This window comes from Zonotrichia albicollis, chromosome 1, assembly GCF_047830755.1.
Source record: "Zonotrichia albicollis isolate bZonAlb1 chromosome 1, bZonAlb1.hap1, whole genome shotgun sequence".
NCBI classification, from domain to species: domain Eukaryota; kingdom Metazoa; phylum Chordata; class Aves; order Passeriformes; family Passerellidae; genus Zonotrichia; species Zonotrichia albicollis.
Genome location: NC_133819.1, coordinates 131,132,639 through 131,149,215, shown reverse-complemented (window position 1 = coordinate 131,149,215; position 16,577 = coordinate 131,132,639). Strand labels below are relative to the sequence as shown.

General features: G+C 41.0%; 1 protein-coding gene across 1 annotated transcript; it reads right to left on the bottom strand.

The window, feature by feature from the left end:
* Window positions 1–234: 234 nt before the first annotated feature.
* On the bottom strand, window positions 235–16,143 carry PABPC1 (poly(A) binding protein cytoplasmic 1). The gene is made up of 15 exons (XM_005479465.3): window positions 15,445–16,143; window positions 10,670–10,863; window positions 10,461–10,576; window positions 8,523–8,662; window positions 7,177–7,271; window positions 5,505–5,642; window positions 5,313–5,408; window positions 4,622–4,894; window positions 4,341–4,434; window positions 4,072–4,182; window positions 2,954–3,108; window positions 2,441–2,525; window positions 2,144–2,274; window positions 1,786–1,881; window positions 235–675 (listed from the first exon to the last, which is right to left on the bottom strand). Exons 1-14 carry the CDS (start codon window positions 15,635–15,637, stop codon window positions 1,789–1,791), a joined length of 1,914 nt encoding a protein of 637 aa, XP_005479522.1. The 5' UTR covers window positions 15,638–16,143; the 3' UTR covers window positions 235–675; window positions 1,786–1,788.
* Between the last annotated feature and the right edge of the window lie 434 nt (window positions 16,144–16,577).

Genomic DNA, 16,577 nt, shown 5'->3' with positions numbered 1-16,577 from the left:
TTTCTGTGCTATTGTACACTAGACCAGATTCAGATCAAGCAGCAATTTATTAAAAAAACCCAAACACTTCCCCCACCCCGCCCTTCACTTCCATTATTTAGAAGACAGTCTGCAGGTGTCTTATCTTCTCTACAATCCACTAAAACATACTGTAGAGAGTGGGATTCTAACTTGGCATTCTGGATGACAAGTTTATGAAAAGCACACTATACAAAAGAAACCATCACAAGCAAGTCAGTGTTTAAGGAATTTTTATTAAACCAAGAATTTTATAATCCAAATTATGTTTCTTTGCTCAGCTATCAATTCTCACTGTCAACTAAAACAGTGGTGATAATCTGAGCTTTTCCACAGTAAAGAATTACAAAATTAAAGAAAGGAATGCTTTAAATTTTTGTACTGTGCTGAAAATTCTTTTCCCCTGGGTTTATAAAACATTAATTTGTATTTTTTATTTTACTATTTTTTTTTAAATTTTAAATCAATAAGTAATCTAGGACTAGCATCTGTTTTGCTAGTCCCGGCGTTGCTCTGTACGTAAGCTTCAAAGTTTCCTTTCCTTTTTTTATTAATTTTATATTTTGCAATGTTTTTCTCAATATTTAATAGTTTTTCCATGTTTAGATTTTTTTTTCTTCGGTGAAGCGAAGTTCTAGATTGTAGTCCCGGATAGCTCTGTGAAGAAAAACAACATTGTTATGTTTTAAAACAAAAGCAGCACCTTGTATGTTTTCTACTACTGTACACCAGGCAGCACTCTGGGCTTGCATTGTTTCAATGATAGGTCCTCCCACTTTTTAGGGGACACAAAAGCATTCAAAAGTCTGATCCTTAGCAAGACAACACTGATTCTAGAACTGGACAGTCCCTCAGACAGCACTGCTTTAAGCACAATGTTACTGCAATTGACTGCAGGGCACCTCTACTGTTGAGGCTCATCAAATAACTACCAAAGCAGGATTTTCAATTTCCAGTTACTAAAACATCATGGAGCAGATGGAGTAATGGTCTCAAAGTATGGGCATCTTAGTTTAGGGGAGAGAATCTATTCAGCACTTATCTCCCATAACAGAAATGGGTAAAAATCACAGCTCAAATTCTGCCTCCAAAAGGAAAATGTTATGCGATCAAATGTTAAATCCAGCACCTTCAAATAATAGCTACAAATGTGGAAAGTAAGTTCACAGGCAAAACCTAACTAGACAGAAGAGATAATAGATTCCTTTTTATCCTCAACTTCACATTTTTTCCCTGTCAAAATTGTTAAGCTACCACCATTTGCCTTTGTCATGCACAGTTAAGATACCAGCCCCACAGAAAGCAATGAAGAAAAAGCACTATTTTAACTGATATTAAATTCACCCAAATGTGAAGTCAAGACAATATACAGTTTAGTTTTCACTTACTAGACAATTTTAGAATTTGGTAAGTATGTACAAACTACAGTATAAATAGGTTCTTTGATTTCTAAGAAAAAAGGGAGTTGGGGTACCATTTTAAGCTTATTTTAATTCCACAAGTTGTTCTCAATAGTATGAATAGCAGCATTTGACAGAACTGCCCGCTTTTGCACACATGCCTAGAGCTAATTCCAGCTAAATGTGTTGTTAGAAACAATGACATGTCAGTAGCTTTTGCTAACCAAGTGAACACAGAAGCTTGTTTACCACAGCTGCTACTTCCTCTGGCTGCACATGACACAGAGTCTGGACACAGGCTGCTTGCAAGGCCATGGACCAAACACTTGCCTTACTCAATCTATGGAACTACAGTGTCCAAACTTACTTATTAAACACTTGGAACCCCAGTGGGATTATTAACTGCCTTTTGAGCAGCCTCTTTAGCTTGGTGGGCTTGTAGTACGGCTACAGCTTCATCAACCTGTTAAGTACAAATGAAAAATTAATTAAGAGAAGCTCAGCACTTTTTGTACATTTAAGTTCATAATACAGTGGAAATTATGCATATAAACAATGCCTACATTGTTGAGTAGAAAAACGAGAACATTACAATTCCAGTTCATGCAATGTAAATCACTGTCACCACTGCACTGCTGCTACCCCACTGTGCCAGCACCAACAACCGTTAGATCAGTGCAGCCTTAACCACCTGTGGAACCAGTGCCAGGCAAAAGTGCACCCACCTTCGAACGAAGAGACTCAGGAGACTCGAGCATGTGGAGGAGTTCAGAGTTGTCAATCTCCAGCAACATCCCAGTGATCTTACCCGCCAGAGTAGGGTGCATGCTTTGAATAAGGGGGAATAGGCGTTCACCTAGAAAGAAGAAAGTTAGTCAGGGATGAATCCAGCCTAAATTTCAGGGATAAGGGAAACAAACTTGTTTATTGTTAAAACCATTTACTCTGCATTTAAAGATTGAAAAAGTGTACTTTAACTATCCTTCTGCTACAATGCATAGAGAAAGTTACCATATACATACCTAACATCTGCTTTTGTTCTTGTGGAGGGGCAGAAGCCAACATGGAAGCAGTCAAGGGTTCCTGACCTTGCACATGGACAGCAGGCTGCAAATTAATTTAACATTTGAAAATTAAACCCTGGCTCATAATTAGGTGCAGCTTCAAACAACCAGTATTTCCCAACTTGGCATACACAATGCCTACAGTGTCAGAAACATCAAAGAAATTAACAACTATGCCTATTCAATCAAATATTACTGCTTAGAGCTGAGTGATGATGCTGAAGATTATTAAAAACTGCTCCATGGAGGAGCAAACGCAAGAATTTAGGCTAAGGTATGAGGGAACTGAAAAGAACAAAGCAACATGGGATCACATCCTGTCCCAGGTGAACTTCAAACATTCTTAACTCCCTAGTGCTTTTACTCACTCTACCGCCATGATGCACAGCCTGAACTGCCCTGCCATCACCCTCACCACCTTCCTCTGCAAAGAACATGAGAAAAGCCCAGAGCAGCTCCCAGAGCACACACCTGCTGCATGGCAACCTGGGGCTGCGTGTTGAGGTGCTGCTGGGGGTTGCGAACACCTGCGGCGTATTTGTACTGCGGGACCGTGCGCACGGCAGGAGTGGCCGCAGTGGCTGCTGCTGCAGGACGTGGGCCCATCGTCTGTGTTGATGTATTAGCTGGAAAAACAGGAACAGAATTCCATGGATGAATAATTATTATTATATTAATTTTGTCCAACAAACCAACTTAAATCAAATACTTAATTTAAGTATTGTGCCATAGATTCATCTTAATAGTATTGTCAACTGTCACGTGCAAAGGTTCAAACCTTGAAATTTAATGGATGCTGATTTCTGGTCACTTCATTCATTAACTGCCCTTTTTACATGCTACTGGAAAAAGATCCATTATAAAAAAATCCATTTTGAGTATTAATATAATTTCATTATAAAGTAAAGGACATTTGATTTCCTCAACATATTATGTCAGTCATTCTAAAAAAGATATTTTTAGGAAGTAAATGCCTGTCTGATACATTCTGGGAGAATTACACCTTCAGAGAGGCTGTGGACTCCCCATCCCTGGAGATGTGCAAGACCAGCCTGGATGGGGCTCTGAGTACCCTGGTCTAGTGGAAGGTTCCCTGCCTCTGGCATGGGGCTGGAACATAACTTTAAGGTTCCTTCCAACCCAAACCATTCAATGATTAAGCTGGTCAATTCTGGTTCATTCAGTGATGTGCAGATTCTGCATTCATGATACTGGCTCACAATAATAAAGTATGTACATGTAAAATAAGACAAAAATTAGTAAAAGCTAAAATTGTATCATCTCAATATTTCTACATGCAAGCTATTATTACAATTGCTGCAACTATGTTTAGAAATGACAGAAGCAACCCTTACAGTATTACGGAAGCACACACAAGAGTAAGTGCTTCATCCTGAAGAGATGGGATCACAGCTGGAGTCTTTGCTGGGACAGTATTTAAAGCAATTACTAGAAGGTGAGATTAGCTTATTCATTAGGAATATCACATGTGATATTAAACTTACAAATGTCTATTTTGCAAGATCATGCTGAAACAGCAAAATTGGAATGGAAGTCCAATACTTAAAGCTTGCAGAAATCAAACTCACCAACACGCTGCGTTGACATGACTCGTGGAACCTGGGAAGAAGCTGGTCTCATGGTACTGAACGGTGGTCTGGGTGCTGCCGGGCGGATCGCACCAGGCATGTTCTGGAATGCTGTGGTTTAGAAAAAACATACTGTTACCTGCTGAAACACTGAGTGATGACAACATGACAAACAGAAGACTATACAGCAATGCCATGAAAATCTATCTGAAAGTGCAAAGCTACTGAGTTTACAGCAATTGCTGGAAAGAGGTGAAGAAGTGACTTACGATGAGGTCTGGCACCCTGAGCAGTCCAGCGAGGACTAGGTCTAGCAAGTTGGGCGAGCTGATTAGTAGGATAGTACGCAGCACGGTTCTGAGTCTGCCAAACACAACATCATCACTTAACTTTGTTGTCTGTGAAGGGCATGCTGAACAGCCCAGCACCCTCTCACTAAGAGACTAAAATGCTGAAATCACAGACACATGCTAACGGTTTTATTTCTTGTTGTATTTAAGCAGATTTTATATGCAATACAAAATATTCAGTTACTCATCTCTACACGTACCTGAGGAATAGCTGCCATGAAGTATCCTGAAGGAGGTGCTGGCTGGTAGGGGTTGATTACAGGATTAGGTACTGCTCTGACACTTGCCATCCTCTGCATGTACTGGTTGGTGAGATGAGCTTGGCGCTCCTCTTTACGCTGGGCTAGAGCTACATATAATGGTTTAGTAGCCACAATTCTACCATTCATTTCCGTGACTGCTTTGGTGGCTTCTTCTGGCGACGAAAAGCATACAAATCCAAATCCTTTGCTGCGGCCACCTTCCATCATCACCTGTCAGTACAAAATTTAGTTTTAAAACTAAGTCTTCTGTGTCACACCTATTGAACTTGCATGAGTTTCTTGTTTCAGCTTATTAGAAGCAGGACCACAAGTTTAACTGAGTATTTTATATAAATGAAAATTATTGTGTAATAAATACCTAACAGTTACCCAAATAAACATGAAAATCTCATTAAATAATGAGCACAATATTGCACTGAAAGATGTATTTTTTCCCACACTAGTCTCACTACTTAGTTTATTTCAAGAAAGGATGATCGTATGGTGTTTAACCTGACATGTACAATAATCAAGATAGCTGATGCCCACATTTACAGTGGGTCACATCTGTTCCTGAATGAAACTTTACTTTGGTGACAGATCACTACTCATTTTCAGAGAACAGATGAGCACCATCTATAAACTTTACCTTTGCACTAGTGATTGTACCAAATGGGGAGAACTCTTTTCGGAGACGCTCATCATCGATCCCATCATCAAGATTTTTCACATAAAGGTTTACACCCTAAGAAAACAGGCAAGTTATTTTTAAAAGCAATTGTTCTGTGCAAATCTCAGAACATCATATAATAGAGTTAGCCCTCTTGATTTAAAACTCAACCTGGTATCTAGTGATCCTGTCCTGCTTCATTTGTTCAAACTTGCGCTTCAGCTCCGTCTGTCTTTCCACCTTTTTCTGAGCCCGGCCAACGTAGATTTGTTTTCCATTGAGCTCTTTCCCATTCATTTCATCTACAGCCTTCATATTGACAAACAAGAAGTTAGCAGCGCTTTTTGTATTCCAGCAATTTTCAGATACACAAAAAATGCAATTCAAATTAAAAATCTACATAAGGATTCTAGAAAAAGAGCTAATCCATCTTAAAATACCACTAATTGAAACAAAATACCCCAAGACTTCCCCACTTATGATAACATGAAAACTGCTTTCCAAGTATGCTTCTGTCATGTTGAAGACAAGTCACAAGGGATGCAAACCACTTTTTTTATATGAAGCTGGAGGAAAAAACCCAAGTTGCAAGAACTATTTCTCCAGCCTTATCTTGCTAATGGCAGAAAAAAGCAAAGAGTAAGCAAATAAAGTTGAAAATCTTTAATTCACCTAGTTGTGTCTTTAAAAGTAACACCTGAAAGTGTAATATTTACCAGATCTTTCTATACTCCTTAAGCTACTCTATAAACGTTAAGCTACAGATATGTACAGCTTTTTTCTTCATTTTTAGTCCTTCATTAAGGAAATAATTAGAAGTATGAAAATGTGAACTTCTTTCCTTCAAACTGTTTAGAGTTACAACTCTTCAGATGTAAAAACTCTGGCATGTATTTCTCAATTAATTTAAAACCAGAAGTCACCAGTTTATTGTATATGTTTATGATAAAAACCATTAGCCATTTTTACAGATACTGGAATTTTATGTTATTTAAAATACCCAACATGTGATTCTGACTACAGTAAGAGAAACTATTCATCACTTAATGTATGCAAGACTGAAAAATGAAGATGTTCTAAAGACAGACAGGATTTGTTCTAATCTCTCGCTTGTGCACTTGCAGTACTGACAAATCACCATAATGCCTTTTGAAAAGCAAACTTTGTTTGTTCTGTACTGCATTTTTTCCCTGATGTTATGTCCCTACTGTCACAGTAAACTGACATATCAAAGCAACCAGTTGACAAAAAATTAAGTTACACAGCATACTGGCATGATATAGACATATACACGAATAAAAAGGACCATTTTCCAAAGTTACCCTTTGGAGTAAAACCAGTATTACAAGGCTCTGACTATTTTCTCACAGTTATGCCAAGCATGCTTTATAAAACTAATAGCTTTCCTGCTGACTATGCAGAAAACACAATTCTTTCTCTGCCTTCTGTGCAGAAGGCAGAAAGGCACAAACATTTTGTGCAACCAAACTGGACTCAGTGATTCAGAGATGCAGTGATTTACTATGCTGTATATTGCTCAGCATGTGAGAGTCCAAATATCACTGAGATCTTTAAGCCCAACTACAACAGGTTTTAAAATTATTCAAGATTCCCCATTTCTACACTAGTTCTAGCTGTACCAAGAGTATCTTACCAGGTTTCTCAGACCAACTGACATTTGCTCATAGGAAAGCATTCTAAATGACAGAAACTATGGGAAGCAATTTAGGCAGTGAGCATCTCTTTTTGCAGTGTCCTTGACCAATTAAAAAACTTAATCACTCAATGAAACATTATTTGGGCTTCAGTTACAGTATTCCTAAAATTAAGTCCAAAAGCTTACTTTTTGGGCATCTTCATGTCGTTCAAAACTAACGAAGCCAAAGCCTTTGGATTTTCCACTCTCATCAGTCATAACTTTCACACTTAGAGCAGGACCTAAAAAGAGAATGAAATACTTATGCTTCATAGACAGTGTATTCTTCTCACCTTTTGAACATTCTCTTTAGAAGATAAAGTTTAGTTTATTCCACTTGTATTACAAAGGACTCCTGCATAATAGTATCAAGCAAATTTCATCCATTAATATGAAATTATTCATTTGTCCTGAAGAACTTCAGCCATCATGGCTGAAGTCCATCATGCTGAATTTCTTTTCTAATGTATTTTCAACCAAAATTTCACCTGAAAGTGAAAGAAAATTTCACCTGAAAGTTAATTAAATTTGTTTCATTATTAAAAATTATGACACTTGAAAAGTATTAGTGCTTCCATACTTTGAAGCAGGTATGGAAGGCCTTGCATCTAGGTATACTTTTTACTATTTATCCTGGTGAAAGGCCATCCTAGTTCAGCAATTTCATAACCTCTGAAAAATTGCAGTTCAAAGACTCAATTGGAAGCAGCCAATTTAGCTGTAGCAGCTAAATTCGCTACTGTTTCAACCACAGATACTTGATGAGCAGAAAGGAATTTTCTGTTTGTGCTCTTTAAGGCTGCTACAGGGTATCTCTTGTACAAGGCTTTCCCTTGCTTTACATAATATCCACTGGAGAACAGCAAAAGCATACAGGAAAAAAAAAAAAAAAAAAAAAAAAAGGTGAGATTGAAAATAAAACGCGAAGAACCTCTAATGGCATCAAGGGATGTGCCATTCCCTATTTTGATGGTAACGCATCATATGCATTACTACATCATAATCAAATGTTCCCCATAATTTTGCCCTGTGTGTAACTGAGGATCAAGGCAGAATCTCATAGCTTGGTGCTGGAAGAGTTCCTTATAATTTTCTATTAGGTCAACCACCGCAACGCAACTGAATAACAGAGGGAAGTTTGCAGGTCAATGGAAGCAGTAGCAAATTCATTAGTCACACATCCTGTAGGTGCATTTATAAAATCAATCTGTACTAAACCAGAGAACACTGCAGAACCCATAGACACATTACTTCCAGATTACTGAAAACAGTTCTCATGGCAGGATTAAATATGATATTTTGCCTATTTAAAATTCAGGTATTACTGCACTTTTGAATCTGAAACTGGAAGTACCCACTTCTTGGTAATCTTTATTACATTTCTACATCAACATCAGACAGCCCTGATTTCTTGTATTTCAAGGCACTGTACAGATAAGATACATGTAGTAAATTGAAGTTCATTTGTATTTATATAAACATTAAGACATTACCAAACTTGCCAAAGAGTTCCTTAAGTCTCTCATCATCCATGTCTTCTCCAAAATTTTTGATGTAAACATTGGTGAATTCTTTTGCTCTGGCTCCAAGCTCTGCCTCACGTTCCTTGCGGGATTTAAACCTTCCAACAAATCTGGTTGCACGAAGAACAGAATAATACAGATTAAAGCAAGTGTCTCAAGGTTTAAAAATTTACTTTAATTCTCTGGCATTGTATTTGATTCCTAATCAGTCTTCTTCACTATAGGTATGAAATTATTTGAATAAAATATTTATGATAAAACTCAGTCAGAAACACAACTCCACTGTCCTTTGCTACACCAGCACGTTTATCCCAGTTATAAGGCAAGAAAATGCTTTCAAGCCATTGGTGAAATTGTTCACTCTTATAAAACAGCCTTTGACAACAAGAGCTCGACAATGGAAAGAGTACTAAAGAGGCTGAACAGAAATTCTAGATAACAGCATAATCCCTAAAAGCAGCCTAAAAGCAGTTACTGCTCTCTGATTCAGATTTTAAGCAAGAGATATTTAACTAACTGCCCTCCCTCCCTAGGATACCTCTCCAGCCTGTATCAAACACTTTGTTTATAGGCATAGTGAAATAAATAGTTCAACTTGCTCTTGAGTCAAATACTGTTGCAAACTCACTGGGAACACCAAAGGTTAGTTCATACTGGCAGAAAAGGAACAGAACCTGAACATAACATTCTGCAGCCCAAGGACATGCCTTAGAGCAGACTGTACATGGCTGACATTGATTTCTGACTGTAGCAAATTCCTTCTTTCAAATTTTATTGTAGGCTCTAACTTTAGAGTCACAAATTTGAAAAATGCAATTCAGCAGCATATCAGTAATTTTTAAACTTTGACAATTTCACCTAATTTATAGCAATCAAGTACAGTAAGAATGGAAGTGCAACGTGTTCAGCAGATTTTGATAGTTAGTGAAGTGATTTAATTGATTTCGAAAAGACTAGTCTGAATAGAAATTCAAAGCAAAATTAAGTGTCATGATATATTTTACTCCTGTGACTGCATGTTGACCATTTTTACTAATTTAAAGTTGTATAACAATGGACGCTGAATAAAAACATCCACAATATGTCAGTCAAGAACAGAACAAGCAGGAAAACTAAAGTTTCAAAATATATGTTTTCCCTGTATGTGTCTTGGTCTATCCATCTCTACATATAAAAACAATCCATGACAGTAAACTGATGCTGATTTCTATTATCCCTTTCCAAACCCTCCTAAGTATCTAGAAAGCTGTTCTTTTGCAATTATACCAAACACCATAATGATCCCTTAGGCATAGCTGTGAAGCACACTCACTCCCTCAGCCTAAATATTATTAAAGAAGTTGCCAAATAACATTTTTTTCCTACAATGTAGAATAATGATAATGTTTAAAACATTACACTTCTCAAAGTTTTATTTTCTAATCCCTAGATATGCCTATTAACAGACATTCATACAAAAATATTAGTCTAATCTGACCACTCTTTAGTACCATGTAAGCCCCCTTTAGTGCTAAGTATCAGCTCACTCCAAAATATGGATAATACACTTATCTCACAACTGTTATAAAGGATGCATTATACAGAATACTCAATGGATTGTATTTTCTCTCGGACCAATAAGATCAGAAAACCAGGGAAGATCCCAAATCCTCATTAAAGTTTTGGCTTGTAAGACAATTAATACAGCGATTTTTCTCCTCTGGAGTTCGTTATTTGTCTTTTTGACCTTGGATTGACTCCAGAACAAGCAGGTGATACAATTCTTAAATTCTGTAGCACTAAAACTCTACATCTTAAAATTAGAAATTTTTAGAACAACCTTCCTTTCCTAGGTAAGCTTTTAAATCTTTGTCTGCCCTAAAATGAATTTCAGCTTGCTGATCCCCAAATACTGATTTATGTACTTACACTTTGCGGTCATTAAGCAGCATACCATTCATTTTTTCAATAGCTCTTTCTGCAGCTTCTTGTGTCTCAAAATGCACAAATCCATAACCCTTGGATCCATTTTCATCACACACCACCTATTAATGAAAAACCTTTGTTGTAATACCCAAGGAATGTTTCCAGCGTAAACTGAGGAGTTTGTGTGTCAATGCATTTTATTTTCCACTAACCTTACAAGACAGGATGTTCCCAAAAGCAGAAAATGTGTCATACAAAGCTTTGTTATCAATTGATTTGTCCAAGTTTTTGATGAAGATGTTTCCTACACCGCTTTTGCGCAGAGATGGATCGCGCTGAGACCACATGATGCGCACTGGTTTGCCTTTAATGACATCAAAGTTCATGGTGTCCAAAGCTCGTTCAGCTGGAAAAACAGTATGGAATTAGTAGGAAATGCTAGGTATCTTAATAAGCATACAAATACCAGCTGAAGTACAGTTCTTAATAATATTTTTATGATTTCAAGCCCAGCACCATCACCAAGCTGCAAACGCAAGCCTCCAGTGTAGTCTGCTGTATGCAAGGAAGAACTGGCAAAAACTCATCAGCAAAAGCTGCACTTCAGAAGGAGCACAAGTCAGCTGAGAAAGCTGCAGCAATCTCATTAGCCCATAAGACTAGATCTATGAAAAGATGCTATGGTGACAGAAGAAAAAGCAGCAAGCGGCAGCTGTTATGAAGTTTTAACATTTGTGAAAACCAGTGGCTTCTCCCATATCCCACAGATGTATATTGTGTCAATGAAAATGCTTTTAGGGGTACAGCTTGTGCCTATACAAGGCCTTTTGCAAATATTAACATAATAAGAACACCTACAACACCAATACTACCCCATAACTGACAAAATTTATTTGCTAGATGGACATTCAAGCCTTATTCATGCAGTTATTCCACAGAACGTCCTCAGTGACCAGAAAGATCTGTAATGAAATTCTGAGCAAGAGACAGTTCAAAGAGATTCAAAACTGGCACTTACTTAGTTTAGAAAATCTGAAATGATACATATATTTTAAAAGCTCATAATGAAATACATATGAGCTCAATGAAGGAGCAAGCATTAAATAGCAAACCAGGGTAATGTAAACCACGTTTTGTTACTCCAATGGAGTAGTTTTTCCTGAAGAACTCCATAACTAACTTTTCAAATTCTGCATGTAAAATTTCTTGTGTATTTAGATGGGGAAGTATCAAGACTTGCTCATTTTTCACACGTCTCTTCAAAGCCACAACACATGTCTGTGATGTTATAACTCATCTTGTGTATTTAAACACAAAAGAGCAATAGTTCCAAATACAGCAGTTCCTTTTCATCCCTGTTCCTCTAAGTCTGGAAGAGCACTGAAAAAAGTCCCAATAAATACCTGAAGTCACACCCAAGGGTACTAACTCACTTCACTGTAATTTGGAAATATCAAAACAATATGATGTTAACAAGACTGAAATCAGCTTAGTGATAGTTTAAATACAGCAACCATGTCAGTTAAATTTTTTTTTCAGGAGGACCAAGGGCCAATCACATTGTGAAAATCCTTATTTAATGTTTTTGCTCTTTAGGTGCTGCTTTTGTCTTGAGCTATATTGTTGCATGCCATGGCCAAAGACAATTTGCAGTGATCCTGGGATTCAGCTGATATACCATGTTTTATTTCCTTTCTTGTGACATTTTCAGATTAGAAATAAATTTTAAGATTATATTCTCCGAAGACATATAAACAGATGGACATTAACATTTTAATGGGGGAAAAGATTATTGATACTATTACCACATTCACATGACAGTAGCAAATCAGCAATTTATTTAAACTGAAGCCACATAAACTAGATGCCAGTCTCCTAAATAAGTTAATAAAGCTTTCAAAAACTTTAATATAAATTAAGCAGGAGAGAGAAGGCAACCTAGATAGAATCAAAATCATTGTTTCTATACTACAAGGGGGGGTGGGGGGAAAAGGAGGGGATGAAAAAAAAAAACCAAAAAAGGAAAAAAGAAAAAAAAAACCCTGTGGATATCAGACTGGCCACAGTAGAAACTTGTAAGACTTCACTACTGCCCTAGAAGTCATTGGAATTATTACTGCCAGCACCAATGGATGTGCCAGCAACAAACAGTTCATTATTTCCAGAAGTAGTAACAGGGCTTCCTTTACTTGAAAAGAGGCTTTTCTAATTCATGCTAATTGCTTCTAGAATAATCCTGACACTCCTCAAAAATGCGTGTTCCTAGACACATTTCCCAACCATCCGACTGGAAGTGGGTCCATGGGTTCTTTGCAAGCATCATCACTCTTAACAAATAGTGAGCCCGTGTCTTAGACCAGTGCAATTTCTCCAAGAGGACAGCATGGAAACTTCAACAGCTCTCCTTTGGAACAGAAATACAAGAAAATTAAGTTTTTCTGCCCAATTGACACTACATTGTAATTCCATGGTAGATTTTAAAAACATTACTAGACTCCATCTAACCAGGTACAAGCCACTGTCATTAGAAGTCCCAGCGAGTGAAGCTGGCTCACTTTCATTACATTTCAGTCATAGAAGGCTGTGCCGGTTGCAGGAGGCAGCTCCGTTCAGCAGCGAGCTGGACACACCTACCGGGCTGCACTTCTGCTGATTCTGCTCGAGCTCTCATTCAATGACTCACCAGCTCCCATTTTAGTCCTGAGCAACTGGACAGTCCACTTTAACAATTTCAAAATCACTCAGAATATACACTTGATGCCAACCTCTGCTAAAGGTAAACAGCAGCAGCTTGAAAAAAAAAAAACTTCTGGAAACATAACCATTCTAAAAATCCAAAGGATTCTGATGCAGTTTCAGATTACTCAAAAATGTTTCCAGTTTAGTGATTAAGACAGATTGCCTGAGTTTTACTCCAGACTATGACTCAAATTCAGGAAAGTCACAACTCTGACATATGTGCATACCTCACACATGTGTCATCAGGCCTAATTAGTTTTTAGAAGAGCTTTGAGATCCCTCGTTTAAAGACAGCTGGTGATGTCAAGCACACCTTCAAAGCTATTTTTCAAAACCAAGGTAGTTGTTACTAGCTGTTTATAGGCATGGACTGAGATGTAGCTAAAAATTTGGCAAAACCAATAAAAGATTTGGAATCAAAGCCAATAAAAAGTTTGGAATCAAAATGAAACCAGGATGATTGTAAGAATAACCATTTATCCTCAAAATTCCTAATTCAAGGTTTCTGTAAATCAATATTAAAAAGCCCTAAGACTACAAAAAGCCTACACAAAGTCCCCAGCAAATGCTTTCTAGGTATATGCCAAGAATATAAAATTCTGAAAATCTTGAGTAAGTATAATCTCACAATAATACTGAAGCATATTTTAAACAACTGCTTCCAGATATGTACCAGATGCAGGTTTGATAAAGATGACAAATACTTTTAGCTGTACTGGACTATTTATAAACTAAAATATGTGTGTCTCCCAAAGCCTGAAAAACACAACATTTGGAGTAACAGCATCTTTCTAAGAGACATATTCAAAATCTGAATTAAGCACTGCTCAGGTGAAAAAGTTCTATTTATTCCCACATTTGACAAATTACAAACCAAGTCACAAAATGCACTGGCTGCGCAACTAATGATAAATTGTGATAAAGTCAGCCCTTATGGAACTCTGGCAACACTAAGTAGAAGCAGCATTTAAATCACCCTCACCTTATACCCTGACATTATTATATCACAGTACTGACCTGTGCTAACCCCTTATTTTTCTGAGAAACTGCACCACACATTTTTATTAAATGAAAGCGAAGTATGTCAAAACAACCACTCAAATCGTCTCATCCCAAAGCATGGCTGAATAAATCAAAAGCTCTCTGAACTGAGAGCTGATAACAGGTGGAGTATCTGCCTATTAAAATGAGGCAGTAACTTTTACTACGTACATACAGATACCATCGGTACACCAAAGTCTGATCTGATAATGGCTGTATGCTAAAGCTAACTCTGAAAGCCAGTTCAACCTAATTGCTTGAAATGTTTGCCATTTATGTATCTCACTTTCATATACTTGAAAATAAAACCATTGTAATGGAAAACTGTTTGCTTAACTGTATTTGAAATCACGTATCTTCTAGTTGGCCAATTGCTTTTTATTTTTAATTGGACTCCACAAAACCTAGAACCAGTTACAAGTGAAACATCGTCCAAATGGATCACACTGTGTTTCCTAACATGCCCAGAACTGCAGAGAAAGTTTCTTTACTGATGTAACTTTGGAGAAGCGGCGTGAAAACACTTCATGAAAAAACAAGTTTCATAAAAACGCGGCTTGGGAGAAACAATGTCAGAGAATTTACTGCGAAGACACAAGAATGAGAGCAGAACTCGAGCTCCAGCTCCATGAGGAAGGAGCACAAGGAGGCCCGAGCGGTTCCATGTCCTCCCCGCACGTGACAGACCTGCCATGGTGTCTGAACAAACGCTTCGGCCTGGCCGCCTGTGCAAGTGCCCGGCCACGCCGGTGCGCCCTACTTCCTCCTGCCGGCCTGCTGCCCGCGCCCTCACACACACCCAGCGCTGCTCGGTTGTTAAAAGGTGCTAATGACTGCCATGCTTTCCTTAAGCTACCCTTCATCTCGGACGGACGTGGGGAGCCGCCCGCACACTCATCCACAATCCCCTCCCCGGCAGCGGGGGCAGCCCCGCCGGGCCACCGGGGCTCCCCGGGCGCTCCCCCGCCCATCGCCGGGGCCCCGCGGCCGCTCTCGATGCGCGGAAGCGCCTCCCCCCCCGCTTCTCCGGCCGCCACGAGGCGCGGGCGGCCCGGGCCGCGTGTAAGCGGCGGCCACAGCGCCAACTTCCCCCCGCGCCCCGTCGGGTCCGCCCCGTCCCGGGCGGCAAAATGGATGCGGGGCGGCGGCCGGGGAGGGGGGCAGGGGACAAACATGGCTCCGCCGGCGCCCGCGGCCCGGCACTCACCGTCGGCGGGCTGCTGGAAGTTGACATAGGCGTATCCGAGCGAGCGGCGGGTGATCATGTCCCTGCAGACGCGGATGGAGAGGATGGGCCCGGCCGGGCTGAACTTCTCGTAGAGCATGGCCTCGGTCACGTCGGGGTGCAGGTCCCCCACGTAGAGCGAGGCCATGGGGTAGCTGGGGGCGCTGGGGTTCATCCTGCCGCCGTCTCCCGGCGCGGGGGGGGCGCTGACGAGGCGGAGGCCGCGGCGGTCGGTGCGAGCGGGGCCGGCGAAGACGGCGCGGGGCCGCTCGGACTCAACGGCTGCGGCGGGTGCGGCGGATGGGCGGGCGGGGGTCGGGTCGCGCCGTGCGGGCCGGGTGGAGCTGGCGGCGGCGGGTGCTGCGCTCGGCGGGGTCGGGCTCGCTGTGTGTCTCCTCTCGGCTGCGCCGGGTCCGGGGACTTCGCTTCACCGGGTTATTTTATATCAAACCGGCCGTTTGCAGAAAGGTTGTCGGGAAGGTTGGATGAGGAAAGAGGGTTATTTTTTTAAAAGGTTTTTTAAGATTTTTGGATTTTTTTTGGCTTTTTTAAATATTTTTTTAGTAATAAATGGTGCTGCGGGGCCGGGCCGGCGTGTCCGGGTGGTCCGGAGCACACGCACTGCGCACACAGCTCCGACGGCGGCCGGGGGACAAGGGGGCGGCCGCCGCCCCGGCCGCGCTCTATATATACCCGCCCCGCCCCCCCGCCCCCGCCGCGCGGCGCGCCACGCACCGCGCCGCGCGCACCGCGCAGGCGCACCTGCGAGCGAGGGTGGGGACACGCGCGGCAGCAGGCGCGGAGCGGCGGCTTCGGCGCATGCGCGAGGGCGGGGCGGGCCGGAGGGTTGGCCGCGCGGGGAGTGCGCATGCGCCCGCCTGGCGTCACGGGGGGCGGTGCGAGTGTGGGGGCGGCTCGGCACCAGAGCGCACGCGCGGGAGGGAGCGCACATGTGCGCGGTTGGGGGAGGGCGGGTGGGCGGAAGGGCGCGTGCGCGCCGAGCGGACCAACGGCCGGCGCGGGGCGGGGCGTTACCGGCTCGCTTGCGAGCTCCGCGCGCCCCACTCGCCGCTGGCCGGGCCGCGCGGGGGAGCGCGCGGGCGGGGCGAAGTCGC